General features: G+C 38.4%; 1 protein-coding gene across 3 annotated transcripts in view; it reads left to right on the top strand.

Annotated features, from left to right (window-relative positions):
- The window catches only part of RIMBP2 (RIMS binding protein 2), a 63,725-nt gene that overhangs the window by 10,047 nt on the left and 30,099 nt on the right, over positions 1-23,579 (top strand). For 2 of the 3 annotated variants that reach the window (XM_054173299.1, XM_054173298.1), the window contains 8 exons: positions 1,541-1,645; positions 5,845-5,895; positions 6,912-6,932; positions 9,946-10,150; positions 15,782-15,933; positions 18,345-18,421; positions 19,325-19,434; positions 19,851-20,660. In XM_054173299.1, coding sequence (XP_054029274.1) covers positions 1,544-1,645; positions 5,845-5,895; positions 6,912-6,932; positions 9,946-10,150; positions 15,782-15,933; positions 18,345-18,421; positions 19,325-19,434; positions 19,851-20,660 — 1,528 coding nt within the window. In that variant the 5' untranslated portion in view covers positions 1,541-1,543. The remainder of the gene's footprint in view (positions 1-1,540; positions 1,646-5,844; positions 5,896-6,911; positions 6,933-9,945; positions 10,151-15,781; positions 15,934-18,344; positions 18,422-19,324; positions 19,435-19,850; positions 20,661-23,579) is intronic. The other variant, XM_054173297.1, reaches the window with a different exon arrangement.

The raw sequence follows: 23,579 nt of genomic DNA, 5'->3' as shown, positions 1-23,579 counted from the left end.
AATTTTCTCTCCATATAAGAAATGTGCTGATGCTCCACTGCTGTCAAGTTTTACATAAGACTTGATGGAAGCTGCTGGGCTCAGCAAATGTCACTTCATGCTAATTTAAAACATGAGTAATACTAGTCTGCAAAATAGGTTATATTCACTCCCATGAGATGAGAATCGGAACCATTATTTTTGGTCATTATTAAACACTGAGGATAGATATTACCTACTAACAGAACCGTTTTACTTTTGTACATTATGCAATGTTCAGAAATATCTACAGTCAAGATACTGAACCCTCACAAAACTCCTAGAAAAGGAGGCATAGTTGAGAGTCAGAACAGATGAACTGGAAAAAAAATATATTTTTTTAATTGTTGTTAATAATCAACAAATGAAAATAAATAAATCCCAGGTAGAGGTGAACTGAAGTATTGGAGACGTTTCTACTTCCTTTGCAAACCAATCCCGACTGAGGAAAGCCAGCCTCACTGTGCTGTCCCTCTCTTATGAGTAATGTAGCACAGGAGGACAGCTCATTAAGGGTTAGCAATATGCTTGATAAAATTTTCTCTGCTACACAATATGAGATATTTTGGTCTGTTCTTGTCAATTTCAGCCACCCATTTGTCTTTCCAGGTGCTGATCCCTAATAGGTTTGTGTGCAATAACTTATGGTGCTGCAGATAAGACGCTGTGTGTCTGCTCTGAGAGTGTTATGGGAATAATAAGTAATTGGGAAAATAAAAATCTTTAATACAAGTTTCACCAGAGAAGAGATCAGAATCTATATAGAGATCTTTCTTAACTCCCCTTTATTAACACAGTATTTGAGAGTTATAATGATACTGGGAGAATAATATTAACCTGTAATGAAAAAGATTTCTATCTGCAAAGGGTATCTTGACATTGTTCAGCCTGTGCTCTTCCCAAGAACCTGTCTCATATTGCTTTCAATCATTAGCAGCACCTCCACTTTAAAAGTTGGGTTTGAGTGCTGTGTGGTCACTTTTGTCCAGATCCATGTGTTAGTGTTGCTCTGGCTAATTTGCTGCAAATAATAAGCAGGGGTTAGCAAAAGTAAGCTGTTTCTTTTGGGTCATCATTTGCTAAACAAATCATGAAAACACATTGTCGTAGTTTGGGCCCCCAACCCATTACACACATCCCAGATAAAGAGGCATTTGGGGAATTGTCAAGCAAATTTTTTTCCAAGTTTTGGTGTTTCAGCACAATACCGCATATAAATGTGTGCCTGGTGGATAAAATGGGTGCTGCTCACTTGTGCATCACAGAAGCCATGTCGCTGGCAATGACAGAGTCATATATCCTAAAAGGGATTGCTGGCAAAATGCCTGAGTTTAGCATTGGCAATATGCCTCTAAGTGCTGACCGAAATAAAATCCTATCCAGTTTCCCACTTGTCTATCAGTGATACCAGAGAACTTTTATGTTGAGATGGACATCTGTGTGGCTGGAAGTGGCAGCATGTTTGGCTTCAGGTAGAATATGTTAAAGTCTCCTGATGGTTTTTCTGCTTCCTTTGAAACAGCATATGCGAGAGGCTGCTGAACGGCGGCAACAGCTGGAGTTGGAGCATGAGCAAGCCTTGGCTGTTCTCAACGCCAAACAGCAGGAAATCGAACTCCTGCAGAAGGTAAGTGGAGAAAGGGAAAAAAGGTGAAACAGCAATTTGCAGTTGCAGAGTACAGGCCATGAAACAGTTCTGGTTTAAAAGGAACTTGAACTGTGACCACCAGCTGGTTGCCACTCTGGAACATTCTGTGTGGCTCTTGAAGTTGTTACAAGGTGCTGCTTGCTGTTGGGTTTCTGTGACTGTACTATTGATATATAAATGTTTATGCCAGTGAAGGTTAACCTGTCCAGGTTCTCATATTTAGCAATAAGTTCTCATATTTACCAACAGGGAGAGAAAAGGATACAAATATATGTATTTCCATTGCTTCCCTCTGTTTGGCTCAGAAATATTTGTGTATTTCTTAAATGTCAAGAAGGAAACTGGTCTTAATTTCATGATAATCAAAATATAGGGAATCCACCATTTTCTTGTCGGTTTGCTGAAACAGTTAAACATTTGTACTGACATCTTTATGTTTTGGTAGGATTTCTCTGACTTCCTCTTCCAGACATTGGCAATTCTTACTACCTTTCTCCACTTAATTGTATTGAAGTCCTTGTCAGGGCATTTACACTTCACAGCTGATCTTGTTTCTCATAAAGTAAACAGTTAAGTACCTCATTTCCAAACTAATTATCTAATTCACAAATCACTTTAAGATTTTTTTTTTCTTTTCACACTTCAACTTCTCAGTATTTATTATACTAGAAAGAATATATTGAATTGCAGTCTTACCAAAGTCACTTAAAGCTGCAGTTTTCTGAATACTAATGTCGATTCTTTCCAGTTGCCTGACTAGATCAAAATGCAGAAATAATAACCTTAATGATAATTTCGTAGAGAATTGGCATGGAAGAACATTCTCAGCAGGATAAAACAAAATGCATCTCATATAGTTTGCTTGAAATAGAAAGTTTCACTTGACCAAATAACATCTTCCAGTTAATTTTCTTTTAGCCCTTCACAATTAATCTGTTCAGGCTTATTTCCAAATGCCTTTTCTTGTTATATTCAGCTGTTACAATTTGAACTTCTACATACATTTTTGGACTTAAATTTCTTGGCAAAGCAAAGAAATCCAAAGAATTGTACAGCTTTTCTTCTTGCTAACTTTCATTACATTCATCTAATAAATCCACATTACTTGGGCCTTTTTTGTTACAAATCGGAAATAAGAAACAAATCTCTGCAATGCTTTTTTTCTCCAGTCGCTTTTGCTAAGCTGTAGCGTGAGACTTCAAGCACAAACGAGTTGTACTGTGTTTGGTGTTTTACTCAATGTGACTAGCTCAGCATCTGTAGCCAGTGATTAAATTCTTGCCCAGTAGCCCTGAAGAGGCATGGAGTACAAGATCATTTATGTTAAAAATTATTATCTAATGATCATTTGCCACTAGGTTCCACTAGTATTTTAGCTTAGAGTTCCCATGCCAAAATCCATTCTTAGCAATTTGTCTATGCTCTACTTGAGGATTTAAGAAATAATTCATCATTCTTACTGGTTTCATTCATTAGCTTGAAATATTCCTTCTAGGACTTTGCACAGGCACTCATTTCACCCCGAAATATCTAATTCTTCATGTGATTAAGTTGCTATTGTGTGGTGGGTTTTTTTCTTTTATTATTGCATTTCATGATAAGGATCTGTGGCAACTTAAAAGAGAATCCTACCTATCACATCTCTGGGCAAAATCTGTATGTGATATTCCTTCAGGATACCACTCAAAAAGGAAAAAAAAAAAATATTTGCAGTCTTTCTAAGCTCAGATTCTTTTGTGTTGTGGCATGTTGAGATCTCCGTTTGGCTGAGCCACTTAGTTGCTTCAGTAATGTCACTAATCACAGAATCATATCATGTTAGGGGTTAGAAGTGACCTCAAAAGATCAGAAGTGACCTCAAAAGATCATCCAGTACAACCTTCCTTGTCTGAGCAGAACCACCTAGAGCAGGTCATCCAGGAATGCATCCAGGTGGGTTTTGAATGTCTCCAGAGAAGGAAACTTCCCAACCTTTCTGAGCAGCCTGTTCTAGGGCTCTGTCACCCTTGCAGTGAGGAAGCTTTTTATTATGTTCACATGGAACCTCCTATACTCCAGTTTGCACCACTGCCCCTTGTCCTGTCATTGGACATCATTTAGAAGAGCTATAGAATAAGACTAAGACTGCTGTAGAATAAGACTGAAAAACAGATTAATCTACTGTGTCTAGAAGGAGGAAAGTATTCCAAACACTGAACAATAATTGAGAGCATGTCTATACTGTGCACTGTTCAAACTTGTAGAGAGACACCCAAGCTACCTGTAGTTCCCTAGTCATGGTTGTGGAGATGAGCACAGACTAATTTGTTGTGCTTTAAGCCCCTGGTGGTATCCAACACACCAGTTTTTCAACATTATAATGCAGTGTATGTTGTCAGAAAAGTAATTAAAATAAATCTGTTACCTAAGTAACTCCAACAATTTACTTCCATCATTAAGGAGGAATTGCTGGCTCACATTTCATCCAGAGCTGACCTCACTGTACCTAGTACATGTGTGTTAAATTCCTCCTTTTTTTTTTTTTTAATTAGAGTCCTCTAATTACTTGAAAAAGTACCATGAAATGAAAGTTGTAACTCCAGGTGGTAACAGGATGACATTTGACAGCATACCTTGTTACTGTCAGAAAGTTGCTGATGAATCACAGAAATGTGCCCTTCAAAACAAAGCAAGTTGTTGGTAGAGTCTGATCCTCTTGCTGTCACATCTTGGTATTTTAAATAAAAATATGTTGTGTTTTTCATGTATGTACAGACTGATCAGATTTTTCATCCTAAAAGGTGGGATATAATATTGTTCATCAAGGTTTTGTGGTTGTAGGGAAGCTGATGTTCTTTTTCTCTAAGAAAGCCTTAATACAAGTCAGTTCAATGTAAGAGATAACTTTTGATGCAGGTTTTCTAATCATTGATCAAGAACTCATATTTTTGGGTAGGTTTTATTAAACTTGTAATGATGGATAGCACAAGGCTTTCTACTACCTATCATCTTATGTTTGCTAATGTTTGTGGACACAGTGTTTTATCAGATGCTGGCAATAATACTACTGTAGTACAGGAAGAAATATTACTGTGCTGTCAGGACTGAAGGAGGGTTTATTACCATCCATGACAGTGAAATAGAGTTTGGGTATATGTTTTTCATTGTGATGTTATGATCTGACCCAGCTTCCACTGAACCCAGTAATGGAATAGGGTGTTGGTCATGGTAGTATCTCACACATTAAATCAGAAAGTGTGTGGGGTGTTTCCCTCTGCTAAACTGGAGAGTTTTAAGACTTTTCATTAAGGTGGAATGTGCAGAATAAGATCTTTGGGTAATGGTAATATGGAACTAAAAGGTAAAGTTAGTGCATCACACTGCTGTCAGCCTGATACAATGGTTAACAAGTTTTGCTTACCTTCAAGAAAGAAGTTAGTGAAAAATTACATGAAAATAAAGTGAGCATAACACAAAGTTACTGAGTGCTTTTGTTTGGTTTTGTTTGAAGGTTTAGACTTTGCAACCAAATTTTGATAACTGAGTTTCTGAGCTACCTAAAAAAAACACCACCACCAAAAAAACCCAACACCAAACAAAAACAAACAAACAAACCCCCCCAACAAACAAACAAAAAACCCTCTTATTGATTCCCTCTTTTCTTCTTTGACTCAGTTGATTGGACTCTGAATGTTGCACTCACATTCACAACTTTTCATGTGGTTGCCTTGAAGTGTTTTGTGAGCTGTTTACTTAGATGATAAATACTGTTGCTGCATGTAAAGAATGAGCTTAATTTTTGTGTTCCTTTCTCCTAGCTAGTATGGTAGCATTATGAACCTCCTGCAGTGTAGAATAACAAGCTCATTTTTCACTTTTAACTTAGAGGGTTTCAGACACACTTCTGATATGTCCTTGCAGTACGTTGAGCATGCTTGTCTTGCTCTTTAACAAAACACCCGTGCTGTTGAGCTTTACTGTGATTCAGTCTCTTCAAAATAAGCAGTTATTTCAGTGGCTTGGAACCAAAGCACTGTAGTAATATTGGTGGAGCCATCCCTTCAAGACTGCAATTGGCTTTGGATTTGAGCATACAGTATGCTGCTTTATGTGGGTAGAGCATACTATATGTGACATGACTAATTGATTTCTCTTTTATCTTTTTTTTTTTGTTCTCTCTTCTTTGTTATAAAAACAAGGCTCAGGTTGAAGCTAAAAAGGAACATGAAGGAGCAGTTCAGTTGCTAGAGGTAAGATATCCGTTGTTATCTTGGAATTTCTATGGAATTCCCTTTCTGAATGTGTTAAATTTACAGTATCATAATATTTTAAAGTTTCAAGTAATGAGTAAGGAAACAGGGTTTTTTCCTCTTGTTGCATCCTTTAAAGATTATAATTCAGTTAGGAGTGCATTAAGCTGAGGACATGTATACCTCAATTTTTCATTGAATTGAAAACCAAATTAGTTTTTCTGTCTGAGGAAAAGAAAAGGCATCAAATGGTTATTAAGTGTTAATGTACATACCATCAAGAGCACACAAACCCATAAACTGATTATGGCAAGTGCATCATCAATATTTCATTTAGAGATCTGGTTTTAGCAGAAGGTAATTCCTAGTCTTTTTACCTTCTCACAGTTGTTCTTCTCTCTTTGTACTTGTCATGCACTGATGGAAAATGATTTTGCTGGTGCCCTAATCATCTTCCAAAAAAAATAATTAATGAAATATTAAAATGGTTTATTTGTATCTGTAAAAGTTAATGTCCCCACAGAAATTGTTTGCTCATAGGCTTTCATTATCATCATACATATTAAGTTTGTTTTGCCTTTAAGAATGTAAGATTAAATTATTATTTAATGCCTGGTGGAAAGTATATGGTGAAGGAAAACATAAGCAGAAACAAAGCAAGCGCGTAGTTACCTCCCTCAAGCTAACCAAATTCCTATTTAGTTGATTTATCTGCAACCTCCAATTTGCATAACCCCATCAAAGTTTCCTAAGCTTTTGCTTTTTATTGCCTTAAGCCCATTAATTTTTAGCATTTGTTTTAATCTGCTTTTTGCAATTTGAGATCAGCAGTGGTATTGATTTCTGAAACGTTCTGTGGCGTGGTTTGTGTTGATGCATGCTTTTACACGAGTTAACTGTTCTGATACATTTTGCTTTGAAATGTAAAAGTGTTCAAAACTGCTTTTGTTTCTTTGTTTCACATCTCTTTGTTTACTGTGTCTTGTTTGGAATTTATTGCTTTGCACTTCATGCAGAACACCCTGGACAGCATGCAGGTATTTTAGGGCGTAAATTCTCCTTTCCCTGTCCTGAATCCTGCACTTCTTCCTTTAAAATGAGTATGATAGTCCTGCCTAACCTTGCATGAGATGCGTGCTAGAGCCATTGTTATGCAAGCATGCTTGGCATTTAGTGGCCTAATACCAAATCACCAAAATCAGATATTTTTTTTTTTTCTACAAGAGATTAATCTTCAAATATGGCATGATCTAATAAGAACTCAGTTACTGGTTTTGAAAGGTAATTTCCTATGAGCATGCCCAGTAAGAATGGTTTGTTAGTTTATTCAGTAGCTTTCTGACTGTGTGGATTTTGTCTGAATTCAGACTGTTTCTTTCTCTTGAATTTTATGTGATATTTTCACCCGAGGCTCATTTATTGAGCCACCTACTGAAAGCCTTTGCTGCTACATAAACAGTTAAACTGTGAAATTATATCTCCATAGCAGAATGTGTGAGTTAATTACTAGTCTGAATTCAAGCCTGACCACCTGGAAAGTTGCTCATGCTCTCCTCTGTCTTGTGTGAAAAGTATCTGTCTTGTACTGGATAAAGTCTGCTTCTTTTTCTGTTTAAGAAGCTGTTATAGCAATAGCACTGTGTATTGTGTGAGAAACTTGGCAAGTCCTAGGTGGTATATGTTCAATATGTTCTGTAGTAGAGAATGTTCTTACAACCACTGCTATAGGGAGATCCAGTTTTAGGGAGATCTGGGAGACTTGGCATTTTGTGCCATCATTCTTAGAACAGGCTGCGTGGGCAGAGCCATGCTACAGGATAAACAGTCGGTACCTCTGAGAGCATAAGCGCATGCCTTGCTCTGCAGTGACATACATGAATATGTAGGCTTGCCCCAGTGAGCTGAGGCTGGCTGGCTCACAGTGAACCAAGCACCTGCCTGAAGGCAAGGCAGAAAGATGGGCATGGGGATTTCTCATTGGTACTGCTGTGGATCTCTCAGCTGTTTTTTTGTTGTAGGTACCAGCTTTGTGCTCACTTGTAAGTCACAACCTTGATTAGAAAAAAGTAGTAAAGCCTTTTTTTTTTTTTCCCCCATAAAAGAACAACCCAGTGAGTCTAGATGCTCAAAAGAATAGTCAAAAAAGGCATACACTAAAAGGCAAATAAGTCTGTAATAAGTAATACTAATACAATGCATTAATAGTTTTCAACCCCACTTTTAGGGCAGCCTTAGATCTTGTCTGGATTGTGATGGTTTTACTTTTTTTATTTTATGCTAGAGTTTCCATAACTGCATGTGGAAAGGTCAGTATATATTCTTAGAGAGTTGGATAGCTCATCCATTGGAAAAAGGGGATATAAACCCCAGACCACTTTACCAGTTTGCTTGTTTAATGTTCTTTTAAAATGATACATATTCATGCAGTGAGTTAACAAGTAGCGAAGGCTCACATTTCAGTTGCAGAGCGACAGAGGAAAGGTGAAAGACAAAAAGCAAATATCAAAGGTTTTAATGTTTGTATAAAACTCAGCAATACCTCTATATCTTATTGTTTTCTGTTTTGTAATTAGTCAGATAGGTACCCTGTGACTTCGTGGGTTTTTTTTAGCAGAACTAACTGAATTTGTATTTTATGAACTCAAAGAAATTATGTCCTCAAAATTCACTGTGGCTTTAAAAGGAGCAAACAGTACCACCTTCTGTGGTGGGAAATTCGAATTTTTGTGTTCTTCTGGGCTTGTAAATGTTTTGTTTATCTTTACCTGTGCTAAGATCTCTTTATAGTTTGTATGTAATAAGTGTTGTTTTCTTGATATATGTTATGTGAAATTTTTCTTATGTGAACATATTTTTTTTTTCTCTTTCAAGAAAAAGTAACCTTTGGAACGGTTGGATGAACCTAATAGATAGCCAGACTTTGTTAGTGTGGCTGTTTAACTAGGCATATACCATGAAGGGGCATTTAATGAAGATGTGTGTTCATCAGAAAGCATCAGAAGTATCATATAGGGAGTCTATTACTGCTGCTGCTGAGCTGCTCCTGCTTGCAGCATCTGGGTCACAGTGCATAAGACATGAGTGCTCCCTAGGTCTCAAATGGCACATTGCCAGAGTACAGAATGACTCTTTGTCCCTGTCAGACCTCTGTGGAGCTTTCTGATTCATCAGGTTTTGCCACAGGTGTTAATATGCTGTTTCCTAATTCTCTGGGTACTCTAGATGTGTGGGTTTGTATTCAGGAATATCTGACAGTGTATGCAAACAGATATACAAGCTGTTTGTAAATGAAGATTGACATTGAAAAGCATTATATTGAAAACATTATTATTTCCTATGTCAGCACAGAAGCTTATCTTTTAAGTTCTGTTTTGTTAAAACCTGATGCTTCAAATTAGAACAAAATTGTTTGCCAACAATGACATTTTGGTACTTCTCACAGGCTTACTAACAATATCCTCTTGGCTGGTGCCTAAATTACTTCTGTGTGGTTTGGCATCTGCAGTGAGGAGCATTATTTTGGAAAGGGAATTCAGTCAGTAGCTAGGCCAAACGTTCTGCATTAACCACTCAGGGGAGGGGGGGGTTGTTTGTGGTAGTTTCTAATGCATAAATGTTAATCTAGCAATTCAGGATGCTTCAATTTAATAGCAGAAGATGGGCAAACCTCAGAAAGATACCTGGGGTTTAGGAAAAAAAAAGGGAAAGCACACAAAAGTGGCATTCAGATGTACGTAGAAGTTACAAGCTATAGGATCTGTTCTTGGCAGTGATTTTTTTGTATCAGTGCCAAAAAAAAAAATATTAAGATCTTCCCCTTTAGAAATCAGGGATAGAAGAAAAAGAAATGCTTACCTCAACATTTCAGGGCTGCTAAAAGGTTATGTTCTGAAGATGGGTGAGAATATAGGGAGAGAAATGTGTTATTGTGGGCCTGTTTATCCCAAATAGCTTGCCTGTCCTGACTTCCTGGTACTTTAGAAAAATTTGGTACAGTCACAGCTCACTCTTATCTCAGTCAGATGTCTGTGTTATGTCTTGCTTGTGCAGGCCAAGGTCCGAGAGCTAGAGGAGAAATGTCGGACACAGAGCGAACAATTTAACCTCTTATCCAGAGAACTGGAGAGGTTTCGACAGCAAGCAGGGAAGATTGATCTCCTGAGCAGTAACTCGGTGGTATCCTCAGATATCCCTGTTTCTCCTGGTAAATCTCTATCCCAGTTAATGAATGGAATAGCCACTTCTATAGGCAAAGGTAAGGACCAACATTTTATTTGTAGTTGTCTGTTCTGCCATGTTGATTTAAGATGCAACTCAGTGATGTAAATAGTTTGACTGCACAAACAAAGGATAGAATTTACTCCTGTTTCTGTTTTGTGACTTGCTTACGTTTCAGGGTATCTCTTAATCCTTCACTGAGGTTGTTTCTGTTTTATTTGAGCACTGCTGTGAGCAGAAGTCTCTCTAATTGTTGTTGGGTGTAGTAGTGAGAAATTTGTTCAGTGTTAAATTGATGTCTTCCTTACGTAAATATCTACTTCTTTGGAATTAAAAGAAGAAAGACGATGACAACCAAAACAAACAAAAGGCAAACAACCAAAAGGCAAACAACCAAAACCAACCAAACAAAAAGCAAACAACCAATACAAACAAGCAAATCCAACCCGACAGAAACTTACCAACCACCCAACCAAACCAAACCAAACCACCCACAAAACCCCCAACCAAAACACAAAAAACCTCTCCTAAAACACTCACACATAAACCACAAAAACAACTAAAACCCCCACGCCAAACAACAAACAAAAACCACACCCACCCAACCATTTACATTTGTATTGATGTTCCTACACTTACAGTTCCTAGCGTCTTAGCACGGTATGTGTTTTAGCAAGATCTGTGTTGCACTTTTGCTAGGTCATCTCCTGTCGCCTGAGGCAGCTGCTCCTCCGAAGTAGACAACTTTGCTAATGATTCATTATTCATAAGAAAATTGCAAAGATCAAGGCAAAAGGTTACCTGAGGACACTGGAAAGTAACTTGCATGTTAGGTTGTTAGATTGTGTCCAGAGAAGGGCTACAAAGCTGGTAGGGGTTTGGAGTGCGAGCTCTATGAGGAGAGGCTGAGGGAGCTGGGGTTGCTTAGCCTGGAGAAAGGGAGGCTCAGGGCAGACCTTCTTGCTTTCTACAACTACCTGAAGGGAGGTTGTAGCCAGGTGGGGACTGGTCTCTTCTCCCAGGCAAGCAGCACCAGAACAAGAGGACACAGTCTCAAGCTGCGCCATGGGAGGTTTAGGCTGGCTGTTAGGAGGAAGTTCTTCATAGAGTGATTTGCCATTGGTATGGGCTGCCCAGGGAGGTGGTGGAGTCACCATCACTGGAGGTGTTTAGGAAGAGACTGAATGAGATGCTTGGTGCCATGGTTTAGTTGATTGGATAGTGTTGGATGATAGGTTGGACTCGATGATCTCAAAGGTTGCTTCCAACCTGGTTAATTCCATTCCATTCTATTCTACTCTATTCTATTCTATTCTATTCTATTCTATTCTATTCTATTCTATTCTATTCTATTCTATTCTATTCTATTCTGTATTATAAGTCTGTCATTATGGAAGCTGAGGATTGTGCTCACCCTCTCAATATCATCCATGCTAGAATGATTGTAACTACTTCTGCAAAGGAACACTGTAAAGTCATTACCATTACTGACAAATACCCTCAAAGTTGTTTTAAAACAAGTATGAAGAGGAACTGGAAAAATGAAATAGTCTTGACTTTTAAAATTTCATCTTTGTAAGCTTCTAGGAAAATTTGGAGGCATAGGGCCTAGAAATCACAAATCATTGCCCTGCTGTTACAGCTGAGCAGTTATTTTCAGTGAAGGGTGCTAAACTCAATGTGAAACCAAGTCAAAAGGAACCAAGGTGACATCTTCCTTTCATTTCACTTCAGTAACTTTGCACGCCTTGGGTTTTTGAACACAAAAAGTGAGCTGTTTGCAGCCTTGCTCACTGGGGTGTGTATTAGTTTAGAGCCTTTTCTGGAGCTCCACATCTTGCCTAAGTGGATGTTGAAGTACACTAAATGGACAATTCAGAAGGCATTACCTGATAGCATAAGAATTTAATAGAAATTGCCTTAATATCAAGAGGATTAACTCCTCCTGCCTCTAAGGACAGGATTTTTCAAACAACAACTAATTTTAAAGAAAAGGTAATTAGGGATTGAAATATTCTTTAGGCAGCTAGTGAAAGTCCAATCTGTATCTCTGGAATTGATCTAAGTAGACCCCCAGACCTCAAATAAAAATAAACAAAACATTTTTAGGTCTTCAGTCAAGCTTTCCAAACTAAGATTTAGTCTTGAAATGTTAATGGAAAACAGCTTCCAAAACACCCTTCAAAATATAACAAACAGAAATCTTTAAAAAAAATGCTGACTAAAGTCACACTGAAGTCATTTAAGGGTCTTGCTCTGTAAACCTTTTCTCATAGCTTACTAAATTTTTTTGTGACTCGGAATTCAAGGCCTGCGGCACCAGTGTATGAAGAGCAGAAAGCCTTGGACAATACTCTCAGTATGATCACACTGGTAACAGCAAAGAAATGTTTGAGCAAGTGGGCAGGATGTCTAATCATTGAAATTAACCATTTCACAGTGATGCTGGTAATGCTGCAGCGAGTTCTCCCAACCAGAAGTGTGATTATTTTTATTATGTGTGAGGAAGAAAGAACAAAAGGACAGCTTTCAAAGCAAAGCAAATGACGGAAATGAGATCAGTTTATGACCAGCTGCTTTGCCTTAATTGGTGATGTTTGAATGTATCAGGAAATGAAGTAAACCTAGGCAGAATAGATTAGAGTGTAAAAAGTTCACTCTAAACGTATAATAATGTCACAATCAGATCTCAAAACCTTAAGGTTTATTGTTCATTACATAAAAGACTCGTTTAAATGGCCTTTCTAGACAGTTCAGGTAGTTCATAATGAATCAGCAGTTCCAATACATAAAATGGAGAGTCTAATTGTATTGCAAGTGTGGTCAGCTTTAATACTGCTGAGACATCTAAATTAAGTCTGTTGCTCTTCGTTGCCTCATTCATTCAAAGGAGGGTGTTCTTAAGACTTCCTTGACAGATATTTTCCAGTCAGGGGAAAATAAAAGCCACCTTCAGTGTGTGTGTATTTTACAGGACTTTATGGACAAAAATCCTGTGGCTTTATAGGGCTCTTTCCTAGTATTAAGAGGAAAAAAAAGAAGGAAAGAAAAGAGGCCTTTTTAGAAGCTGATGCTTGTTCTTATGAAGTGACTTATTGTATTTTTCATTTTTAACCAGTAGTTTTTTTCCAGAGTGCAAATTAAAAATGGAAAGGTGTTTGTTACATGCCACGAGTAACCAAATGAATCGAAAAGCAGAAAACACTGAAGGTGGCAATAAATCCAGTTGGGAAGACAGACCCATTTCACATAGCTAGATTTTTATTTCCATATACATTGATGGTTATGTGTATAGACTTACTTTGATGGGAAGTGAGGTATCTGAGTAGGCTGTATCTAGTTATTAGCACCATCTGGAGCCATAGATGTGTTCAGTCACATGATGCAGTTAAAACCACCACGTGGTTTTCTGTCCTACGTATTAAGAACTCAAGGTAAATTTTCTGTATCCTTGTTTACAAGTGGAAAAAACCAAGCTATTTGAATATCTTCCAGCATCTAGATATTCCTGGACTTCCTGATAACGTGTGTTCCTATCCTGGTTATCATCTGATACATATACAAAGCAAGGGCTATATTATCCAAGAACCTTTCTCTGCATTTTTTATGTAGAGCAACTATGTAATAACAAAGCCTGAAAAATCCAGGAGGTATGAGACCAAACAGCAGTTTCCTTTGAATGAATAATTGCAGTTGAACCAATTATTTATAGACTTGGCACTGACAGACTGATATGGCAAGCACATTAACAGCAAACAGAAGGAGCTAAATTGGCTAAAGGTTTCTGAACAGGGATGACTTTTCTGTTATATATGTGAGAAAGGTTCCAAGAATAAAAAATGTGCCCTTTTCCAGCCTGGGGATTGCTGTAAGCAGGGCTGGTTGTAATTAATCTTTAGTATGATGACTTGTGTATTTCCCTGCTGTCAATGTGTTTAAGCTGTCCTGCTGTAAATTACAGTGATGTAGAGAAAATTAATCATATTGGACTCAGGAGCACACCAGAAACACCCTCTGTTGTTCTGTTTTGGTGGTTTTTCTCCTCTGTAATATGAATAAAGGAGTTCTGCTGATAATTCTGGTTGATGTGTGGCTAGGAAGCTTGGAATTCAGTAGCAAAACATTGCTGACCGGGCTTCTGGACATTACTGGAGAACTAATGCTGAGCCTATACATAGCCAGGGTCTGACAAATTAGAGCATAGGCTATGTTAATGAGAGAGGGAGAAAGGAAGAAAGCACTCCACATATCTGATTGTGTCAGCAGTGCTCTAGACTGTGTTTTGCTATAACTGCTGCTGATGCTGCAAGTGTAATTAGGCTCAGTTTACAATACCCTTCTTGTTTGTGTGTTGTTTGTGGACTAAACTAACAGTAAAAGGGGAAAATGTAGAAATATTTTATATTACACTTTATTAGTCTCTCTTGCAGCCTTGTGATCAGCCTCTTGTAAGGATGCCTCCTTAGGTCTTTTAAATGTGCAGTATAAACCGTATTACCCAGGTTTTTTTATTTCATTTTGAGGTGCTTTTTAAAAGCATGATAAAAATATTCAAAAAACATGCCTGGAGATTTTTCCTTTTTCATAGCCATTTTTTTAGAAACTGGAGAGATGACACTGTGATCAAATTATTTGGTTTAGTACTGGTGTTAACAAAGAGCTCTCAAGAAATATCAAGCAGGTGTTCTTGGAACTTACTGCCCTGCAAAAAGCCAATCCACTTCCCTTCATTTAAAAATGAAAATCCTGCCAACTAAATTATCAGCATTTCAATCACTTTCTTAGAAGATAAATGCATGGCTTGATTCCACTCTCCACTGTATGAGAATCCCCAGAAGAAAAAGAAAGGTTCCAACAGCAACTTTTTGGTGCTGGGCATGGGTTAAACAGCATGTGAGGTAACTTCTGAAATATAGAATCATAGAATCAGTCAGAGTTGGAAGGGACCACAAGGATCATCTAGTTCCAACCCCCCTGCCATGAGCAGGGACATCTCACACTAGATCAGGCTGGCTAGAACCTCATCCAGCCTGCTCTTAAACACCTCCAGGGATGGGGCCTCAACCACCTCCCTGGACAATCCATTCCAGGGCTTCACCACTCTCATGGTGAAGAACTTCCTCCTCACGTCCAGTCTGAATCTCCCCATCTCCAGCTGCATTCCATTCTCCCTAGTCCTAGCACTACCTGATATCCTAAGAAGTCCCTCCCCAGCCTTCTTGTAGGCCCCCTTCAGATATTGGAAGGCCACAATAAGGTCACCTCTGAGCCTTCTTTTCTCCAGACAGAATATCCCCAATTCTTTCAGTCTGTCTTCATAGGAGAGGTGCTCCAGCCCTCTGATCATCCTCGTGGCCCTAGGGTGCCCAGAGCAAAGGTGAAATTGTTTTTCATTGGGGGAAATTGTAACCTTTATATTTTATTTTTTTAATGTCTTCACTTTCTACATTTCATTGTATTACAAATTGCTAACTTATGTAATTTACCAGAAGGCTACTTTTATGCTCCGCAGTCTAGCTATGTTTTGTGGGTTTGGGTGGGGTTTTTTGTTTGTTTTGTGTTTAGGTTTTATTTTGTTTTGTTTTTCTAGGAGAAAAAAACTCACTGCTGCTCGTTAGTCTGCCTGAGATCAATTACTTATTCTTGTATGTGTTTTGTTCACTGCCAGGTCATGAAAGTCCTTCTGGAAGCCGTTGTGTGATTTCAGAGTTTATACGACCCCTTCAAATTTCTGGAGACAAACCAGAACAATTGTCTGTCAAACCTACATTCCTGTCCAAGTCAAGATCTGGTACCCCAAGATGCAGATTTGATTCAGACGTGAGTCTTTTTGATTTGTGACTGAAAATGTACGTTAGGAGACCAAGACTTCTTTTCTCTGGGAGATCGATGCAGGTTGATTCTCCTGGTTTTAAGAAGATGCATGTCCTCATTTCCTGAGACAGATGACATGAATTTGATATTTTCAAAGTCTCAGCTGATGTCCAAGTTACATAGCATAAAAAAGTGGGGGTGTGAGAACCTCAAGCTTCTGTGTAAACCTCAGCTTTTGAAGATGCGTTCAGAGTGCTGTACCACACTTGCGCATAAGAGGTTTAATTCATCAACCTGGAAGTGAAAGTTTCAGGATGTCGTCACTAAATTCTTCTACCATTTAACATAACTGCTTGTATTTTCTTCCACTTTTGAAAGGTTTTGTTCTCTTTATAAGTGAGGTTTTCTGATTTTCAGTAGAATTCTAGTAGAAAGGCAATGGGAAGCTCAGAAGAGCTTTACAAAGGTGCCATAGCAAGTTGGACAAATGTTAAATATAAGGATGTGTAACACACATACTGAAAACTTAATAGAGGGGTATTATTTTCTATTAAATACTGTAAGCTTGTTTGATGTGAGCAAACAGCAGTGAGGATCTTACAGTCTAGAATCACATTGTTAATCTTTGCAGAAGTAACTGAACTGAAACTGTGTGTAGATTTTCTATCTACTTTATATTCATTGCTGCAGAACCCGTGGATGGTGATAAAAATCAAAAGGTTTTTCAAATGGTTCACAAGCCTGAGTATGGTGTGGGATATTCAACAAAATTAGATTCCTGTATAGCAGGAATTCCATGGGCACATCTAAGGATAATCCACAAATAAATGTATGTGTATTTAAGTGTAGCAGCACTGCTGAAAATTGGGAACATTCACTGCTTTTTGAAAAGGCCACAAAAAAAGGCAACTCAAAGTAGTCAAACCATAAAAAGCAGCTTAGCAATGAGACTTAGGGAAGCAGAACTAACAGCAAGGAACAGAAAAAGTGCATGTCAAATTTAATTCCCTTTTTCTATTATTTTTGAGTTATCGCTCACTGAGAATGTCAAGCCCTCCTTTGCAGAACTGTTCATTGTGTACCTTCTGCAGTGTAATTATGTGATACATACTTGCATTATGCAAGCTCACAGAAATTAGGCTCCATTCTTTTTTAGAGGTATCCAGACCCAGGGGGAGAGTGTAGGAATAAAACCAAAAATCTTTGTGACGTGCCCATAAAAAGGTGTCAGGATAATAACCCTTGGAAATTTGCCTGTGTCCCCAGATGCTGCACAGAGGAGAATACCTGATAGCTGGCTATTACCACCCACCTCACTGGAGGAGGGAGGGGTGCTGGCAAAATAGTGTGTGCTGTGCTGTGCTAACCCAACAAGCTAACCCACCTTTTGGGAGTCAATTCAGAGGAAAAGCGACTTCACTCAGTGTTTTTCTGGTGCACTTTTGTTCCATACTAATGGAACCAAGGAGGGACCAGTTTAGGCCTGAAAGTTACACTGCAATATTCACTCTATCCAGACTGTAAAATTTTGGTCAGTTTTTGGATCCCACTCTTAAACAGTATTTCCACATCAATTTAAGTTCTTTCAAGCTCAAATGAAAAGTTGCTCATTTTTTTCTCATTAAATATGCTGGTAAATTCAGAGGAAATATATTATTTCTTTTAATTAGTGGAAAGGTTGGGATTCAAGAGATGATGCTGCTGCGGATTGGATTGGCAAGGGGGTACATTCATTGTTACAAAGGGGTAGGAAGGTGGCATCTGCACCAGCCCTAAACATAGCATTTGTCTGAAGTACTTGGTCACTAATATTAGGTTTCTACTATTGTTTTCTGATGAAAACATCAGAGTATCACCCTTGGTTGTCTGTGTGATCATATAGCTGTACTACACCCAGAAGCACCAAGCGTATCACTTACAGCAGGTCATCTTGCAGTAACTGAGTTTACTGTACTTTAATGAAGACTTTAGTAAAAGCTTAGTCAGGAGGCTAAGGTGATCAGTGAGACTGCTGTGGTTGAGTCATACCTCTTTCTTTAGTTAGCAGCATGAAAGGGAGTAGTGTGGTCAGTATCACATCTCCTTCAGCCATCTCCATTGACCAAATAACAAAACACCAAGATACTTTGCCTTGTCAACTTTGTGAAGTTTTGAGGAAAACCAACAGACAGCTGAGCTGAATCTGTAACAAGATGTCAAGGAGCTAGCTCCTTTTCTTTGCTCTGTTAGAATCTGAATTGCAGTCCCTTTTAAGCCTAAACCCTTCTCAGTAAAATTAACCATTCCTGTTCCATGCTGGATTTAAATTATTATTTTTTTTAATGTTCATTGAGTTCTCTCTCCTGTCAGGAAAAGAATCCAGACATGTTTTTGAAATCACATTGTTTCTTTCTTCCTTTTTTAATTTTTCACTACAGATGGATAATGATCAGAATTCCAATACCTCAAAGCAGAGATATTCTGGAAAAGTCCATCTTTGCATTGCCCGTTACAGGTAAAAATCCCAGCTCATTACATCTACCCTACGTCTTTATATTATTCAGCATTTGGGTTTGCTTCACCTTTATTCATACATTGAATTATTACCTGGAACAAATATTACAGACAGCAGGCTGGCTGCAAATTAGTGCCATTTCCATGTGCTTTAGTTGTCAGAGAAAATTTACCATGACATGACTTTCTTACCCATCTCTATATTCCTGGCCTTCAGTGTCTGAATGAGATGAGAATGTGTATCTCCTACTTTAAAGAGGGTGTCTCAGTCTGGTCAGATAAATTGCTCTTTCATCAATGCAAAAATTATTTTAAAGTTCCACCCATATTTCAGCTATAAAGTACTGACATGGTAAAATTTTCTGTGACCAACAATTTTTTTTCAGGTTGGGTATGGATTTGAATACTTTTAAAGGAGTTTTTTGTCTAGGAGTAGCTTGTTTTAGATGTAACTCACTGGGTTTGTCTTTATTTAACTTCTTGAAGTTAATAAACTTGTATAGAAGTCTGCCATATAAAGCATAAGGAATACAGTGACTGGAAAAGACCTGCACAACTGAGCTTGCTTTCATTCATTGTAAGAAAAAGATAAAGAAGATCTTGGCCAGTGTGTTCAAGGAGACCTGATGAGGAAACACGTAAGCAAATTCAACAGAAAAGGATGTGGTCTTAAGTGTATAGTGCTTCAGCTGCATTTCATGGCAGCTTGATGGGGATAGAATTGCAGCTCACAACAACAAACTGACTAGACTGCACTCAGAATGTATGTTTCAGATTGGAAGCCAAAACATTAAACCTAGGAATTTCCTTCCTGTTCTGCATTAGAGCTGTACACCTTTCTCTGATCAGCATTCAGTGTGGAGTTGCCAGTGAACTCCGTTTCTCCTCTGTGCTCCCATTGCAGCTACAACCCCTTTGATGGACCAAATGAAAATCCAGAGGCAGAGCTCCCCCTCACGGCAGGAAAGTACCTTTATGTGTATGGAGATATGGATGAAGATGGCTTTTACGAAGGTACATTTTTTCAGTCTGTGAATTCCTGCAGATTCATGGAGATTCAAATTAGTTCATCTGTCAAACGTGCTCCCAGTTCTTTCCTTCATCTACTACCAAATCAGCTGCTAAAATTACTCCTATAATCATTGTGTTAATTAAGAGAGTTCCTGCACCAGCAAAGCTGCTCCTTGCAGGCAAAGCTAATTACAAGATATTTTGTATTGTCAGCTTTTCCTACTGCCAAGATTTAAGATGATAAGAAAGCTTACTGGCAGTTCTGCTTTTTGCCTCAGTGAGTCTTTACGTTCTCAAGCTGTGAATGTTGTTTACGTAAGGTTTTCGCTTATATCTTCTCCCTTGTCTACTTGCAAGGCAATGGTGTGCAAGAGGTACGCTCCTTCAAGAATTTTCATGGCTTTTTTCTTTCTTGCCAGGGGAACTTCTAGATGGACAAAGAGGACTAGTCCCTTCAAATTTTGTGGATTTTGTTCAAGACAACGAGACTCGGTTATCGAGCACATTAAGCAGTGAACAAGATCAGAATTTCATCAACCGTTCGGGTCCTGCTTTGGAAGGAGATCTCTTGGAGACAAGTCCACCGAGTCACATAGACTCTACTGTAATCAGCAATGGTGCAGGGACTCTGGATGTGAACATTGATGAAATTGGAGAAGACATTGTGCCTTATCCTAGAAAAATCACCCTTATCAAACAACTAGCCAAAAGTGTCATTGTGGGCTGGGAGCCACCGGTAGTGCCACCCGGATGGGGAACCATTAGCAGCTACAATGTTCTAGTTGACAAAGAAGTACGGATGAACATAGCCTTGGGAAGCAGAACGAAAGCTCTTATAGAAAAGCTTAACATTTCTGCTTGTACATACCGAATATCAGTTCAGAGCATCACAAACAAGGGCAACTCAGACGAACTGCAGTGCACTTTGTTAGTTGGGAAGGATGTCATAGTAGCCCCCTCTAATCTGAAAGTGGACAATATAACCCAGATTTCTGCTGAGCTCTCCTGGCTACCTACAAATAGTAATTACAGTCATGTGATCTTTCTTAATGAAGAAGAATTTGACATAGTCAAGGCTGCTAGCTACAAGTACCATTTTTTTAATTTGAAGCCCAATATGGCCTACAAGGTGAAGGTCATGGCAAAGCCCCACCAGATGCCCTGGCAGCTTCCCCTGGAACAACGAGAGAAAAAGGAAGCCTTTGTGGAATTTTCTACGTTGCCAGCAGGTTTGATATTTGTCTCTCGACCCTAAAACTATCTGGTTAAGTTTCTCTGAAATTACTAGATAAATTGAACTAACCTTTAGCTTTACGCTGTGAACCCTGTCACTTTCATGAGCAGACTGGGGATTGTTAGATTGCTTTATAGTATCTAAAGTTAATTTCTGTCCTCTTCTTATTCCTGGGCAAGGGCTGAAGCATTTCTGGGAGATAAACTGCTTATCATCATCATAGGTCACACACTGTGTTTTATCAAATTAATTTCCATTTGTATTTAATTTGTCCACTATTTCTGATAGTAATTGATTTTCATTGATGCAAACCACAATGGGTAAAACCCAACTAACCAATTATTACTTCTGGCATGTTATTTGTGTGTTTTAAAGCATTTTTTGCAGGATGATTCAGCCCTTTTCTGAAGTAAAGACAGACATGTTCGAGGAGCACACAGTCATTTAGGAGATGTGCATGCATTTTGGTTGCTAAGTTTGCATTTGTGAAGATAACAGATTGGTTGTGTATTGGAAAGTCTGGGGTGTTTTTCCACCTCACTTTTACATTAGAAATGCTGGTATTACCAGTTACTTCCCAGTATTTGAGAACAGTGAAGTAACACTGAAAACCAGAGCAGAAATATTATAGTGTATTTAAAGGATCATCTCATAGTTTTGGATGTGTATAGCTGTACCTGAAAAACTGGAACATCTCTTCTTAAAGAACCATCTAACCAAGGTCTTCTAACCAAGGACAGAAGACTTATACTTTCAGTTTTTCAGTATGCCTCTGAAGCAGGGACAGTCAAGTACAAGTGACTCCTGGCAAGTGAAATGTCAGTAGCATATACTGTGCTATATCTTAATTGACTCTCTGCTGGGATTTGACTCTAGCAAAGGGACACGAATTAGTTCTGGTCTCTTCCTTGGCTTGTGTGATTTACATGTAAGGAGACATGCACGGCAGTAATGCTGCTGGAGCAGAGAGAGAGTTAGGCTTGTATGTCAACTACTTTTGATGCTGTTGATTTACAGGTTCAGTGAGAACATCCTCAGATCAGGCATTTACTCTTATGTCTTAAATAATTTCAGTGAGATAAAAGGTAATGCTATTACAGGATCTGCTAGGATGAGGCTGCATTTTAAACTTTGTACACGTTCTGTAAGAGTCATGAAATACTGCCTAGATGGTGGCTTGAATGTATTAGATGAGTTAACTTCTTTGTGCTTTGGGAAGGACATTTCTAGTGAATCTTTTTCAGGCCAAACACTTACCATGCTGTATCTCCCTCTAGTTGCTGAAGTATGCTAAAGCAATGAATGAGCTGTTCCCTGCTGAGGAGCTAAAATGCATCACAGCTTCTGCTTTTAGATCCAGAGATCCTAGAATCTTCCCCACCACTTCATTTCACACAGGGCATTGTTACAAAAGTACATCGACTTTTCACTGTTATGTGTATTAAAATAAGACGGTGGCTGTTGAATGGTTAGAGGCTGATATTTGTACTGCAAGAGTCATTGAAACAAAGGGAAAAGGATGGCCATGAAATCAGTCAGCAATGGGAACTGCCACCATAGTTTGTCATGATTTTGTCCTGCAAATATTACTGGCTTCAAGCAGTCTTGTATCTCTTCTTCCAACCTAGAGTTAAAAGAAGCTAAAATTAAAAACAAAACAAAACAAAACAAAAGGCAAAGTGTCTTTAATGCAACTAATCCTATTTTTTCTCTCACATTCTGGATTATTTTTCCACCTTAACTGCCTTCAGTTGGTCTACACTCTAAGGGGGCGTGTTTCAAAGATGATTTTAGAGTATGCTGAGGGAGCAATGCAGGTATTCTGCATGAAGAAAGTATTTTCTTATTGTGCTTCTCTAGAAGATGCCTAGGAGTGAGTAATGTCACCTAAACCTTTAGTTGTGGTGAATGTCAGGTTTAGCAGACAGTGCAGCATGAATTGGCCACAGGCAGCTGCTAAAGTTTGTACTGACATTTTTCTAAGGGATTTGGGAATGTTTACAAATGAATACTTGTGCTTGCTTTATTTGAAGCTGAGAAGCTCTGCTCTTTACTCTAGAGGGTTCAGTGCTATCCTTGCAGAAAAGGATACCATCAGCTGCTTACACCAAAAAGGGAGTGGGGATCAGTAGATATTTTAACATTTTCACTGTATCAATCTCAGGGGTACTTTTAGGAATATATTAAGCAAAAAATGAACTTGAGATAACTGCTCATATTTCAAAGCTAGAGAGAGCAGTTGCATGGAAAGCACAGGACAGTTAGAGCTCACCTTTCCATTTTTCTCTTTGCATAGATATACTGTGTTTTGCATGCTTTATGCTTGCAAACACATTGCTTACTATTGGACCAAAGCTGAGTGACAGCTCTTTAGTTGCTGAGCAATTGAATTGCTCTTCTTGATTCATCAAAGCATCAGAACTGCTTAAATTAAAACAGAAGTAGTTCTTTCTTGAGTGCTCTGATATAAAACTAGGCATAAATATCAACAGGGTTAGGACTAATGTGACTGTTATGCATTTTAAGTTAATTTAGGTAATAAATTCATGAAGACCAAACTCTAGGAGAATTCTGAAATTAACATTTATGTTGATGATCAAAAGTCATCAGGAGCAATTTCCTGTTTAATAATGGGGAGAAACAGAAGCCACACTAAGCCTTGGGCATCACAGTTTATTAAACCTCTCTCTATTACAGCCTGTGAAAGTTGAGATAGACTCCCTGGGGATTGTTTGTTTTTGTGAGAATGGAAGGAAGGTGACTTCTCCTGCAGGAAAAGATTAATGTCATTGTCACTGACAAATGTACTGGACTAGAGCAGATGAATTCTTTCTTGTAAGCAGAGGAGCTTTGCTGGATTGGGAGTGCTGACTGTCAATAAAATAGAATGATCAGGAAAGCTGAAATTCAGTCT

Source organism: Dryobates pubescens, chromosome 25, assembly GCF_014839835.1.
Source record: "Dryobates pubescens isolate bDryPub1 chromosome 25, bDryPub1.pri, whole genome shotgun sequence".
Classification (NCBI taxonomy): Eukaryota; Metazoa; Chordata; class Aves; order Piciformes; family Picidae; genus Dryobates; species Dryobates pubescens.
Note: the sequence above shows the minus strand (reverse complement) of the source record. Positions and strands in the feature narration are given on the sequence as shown.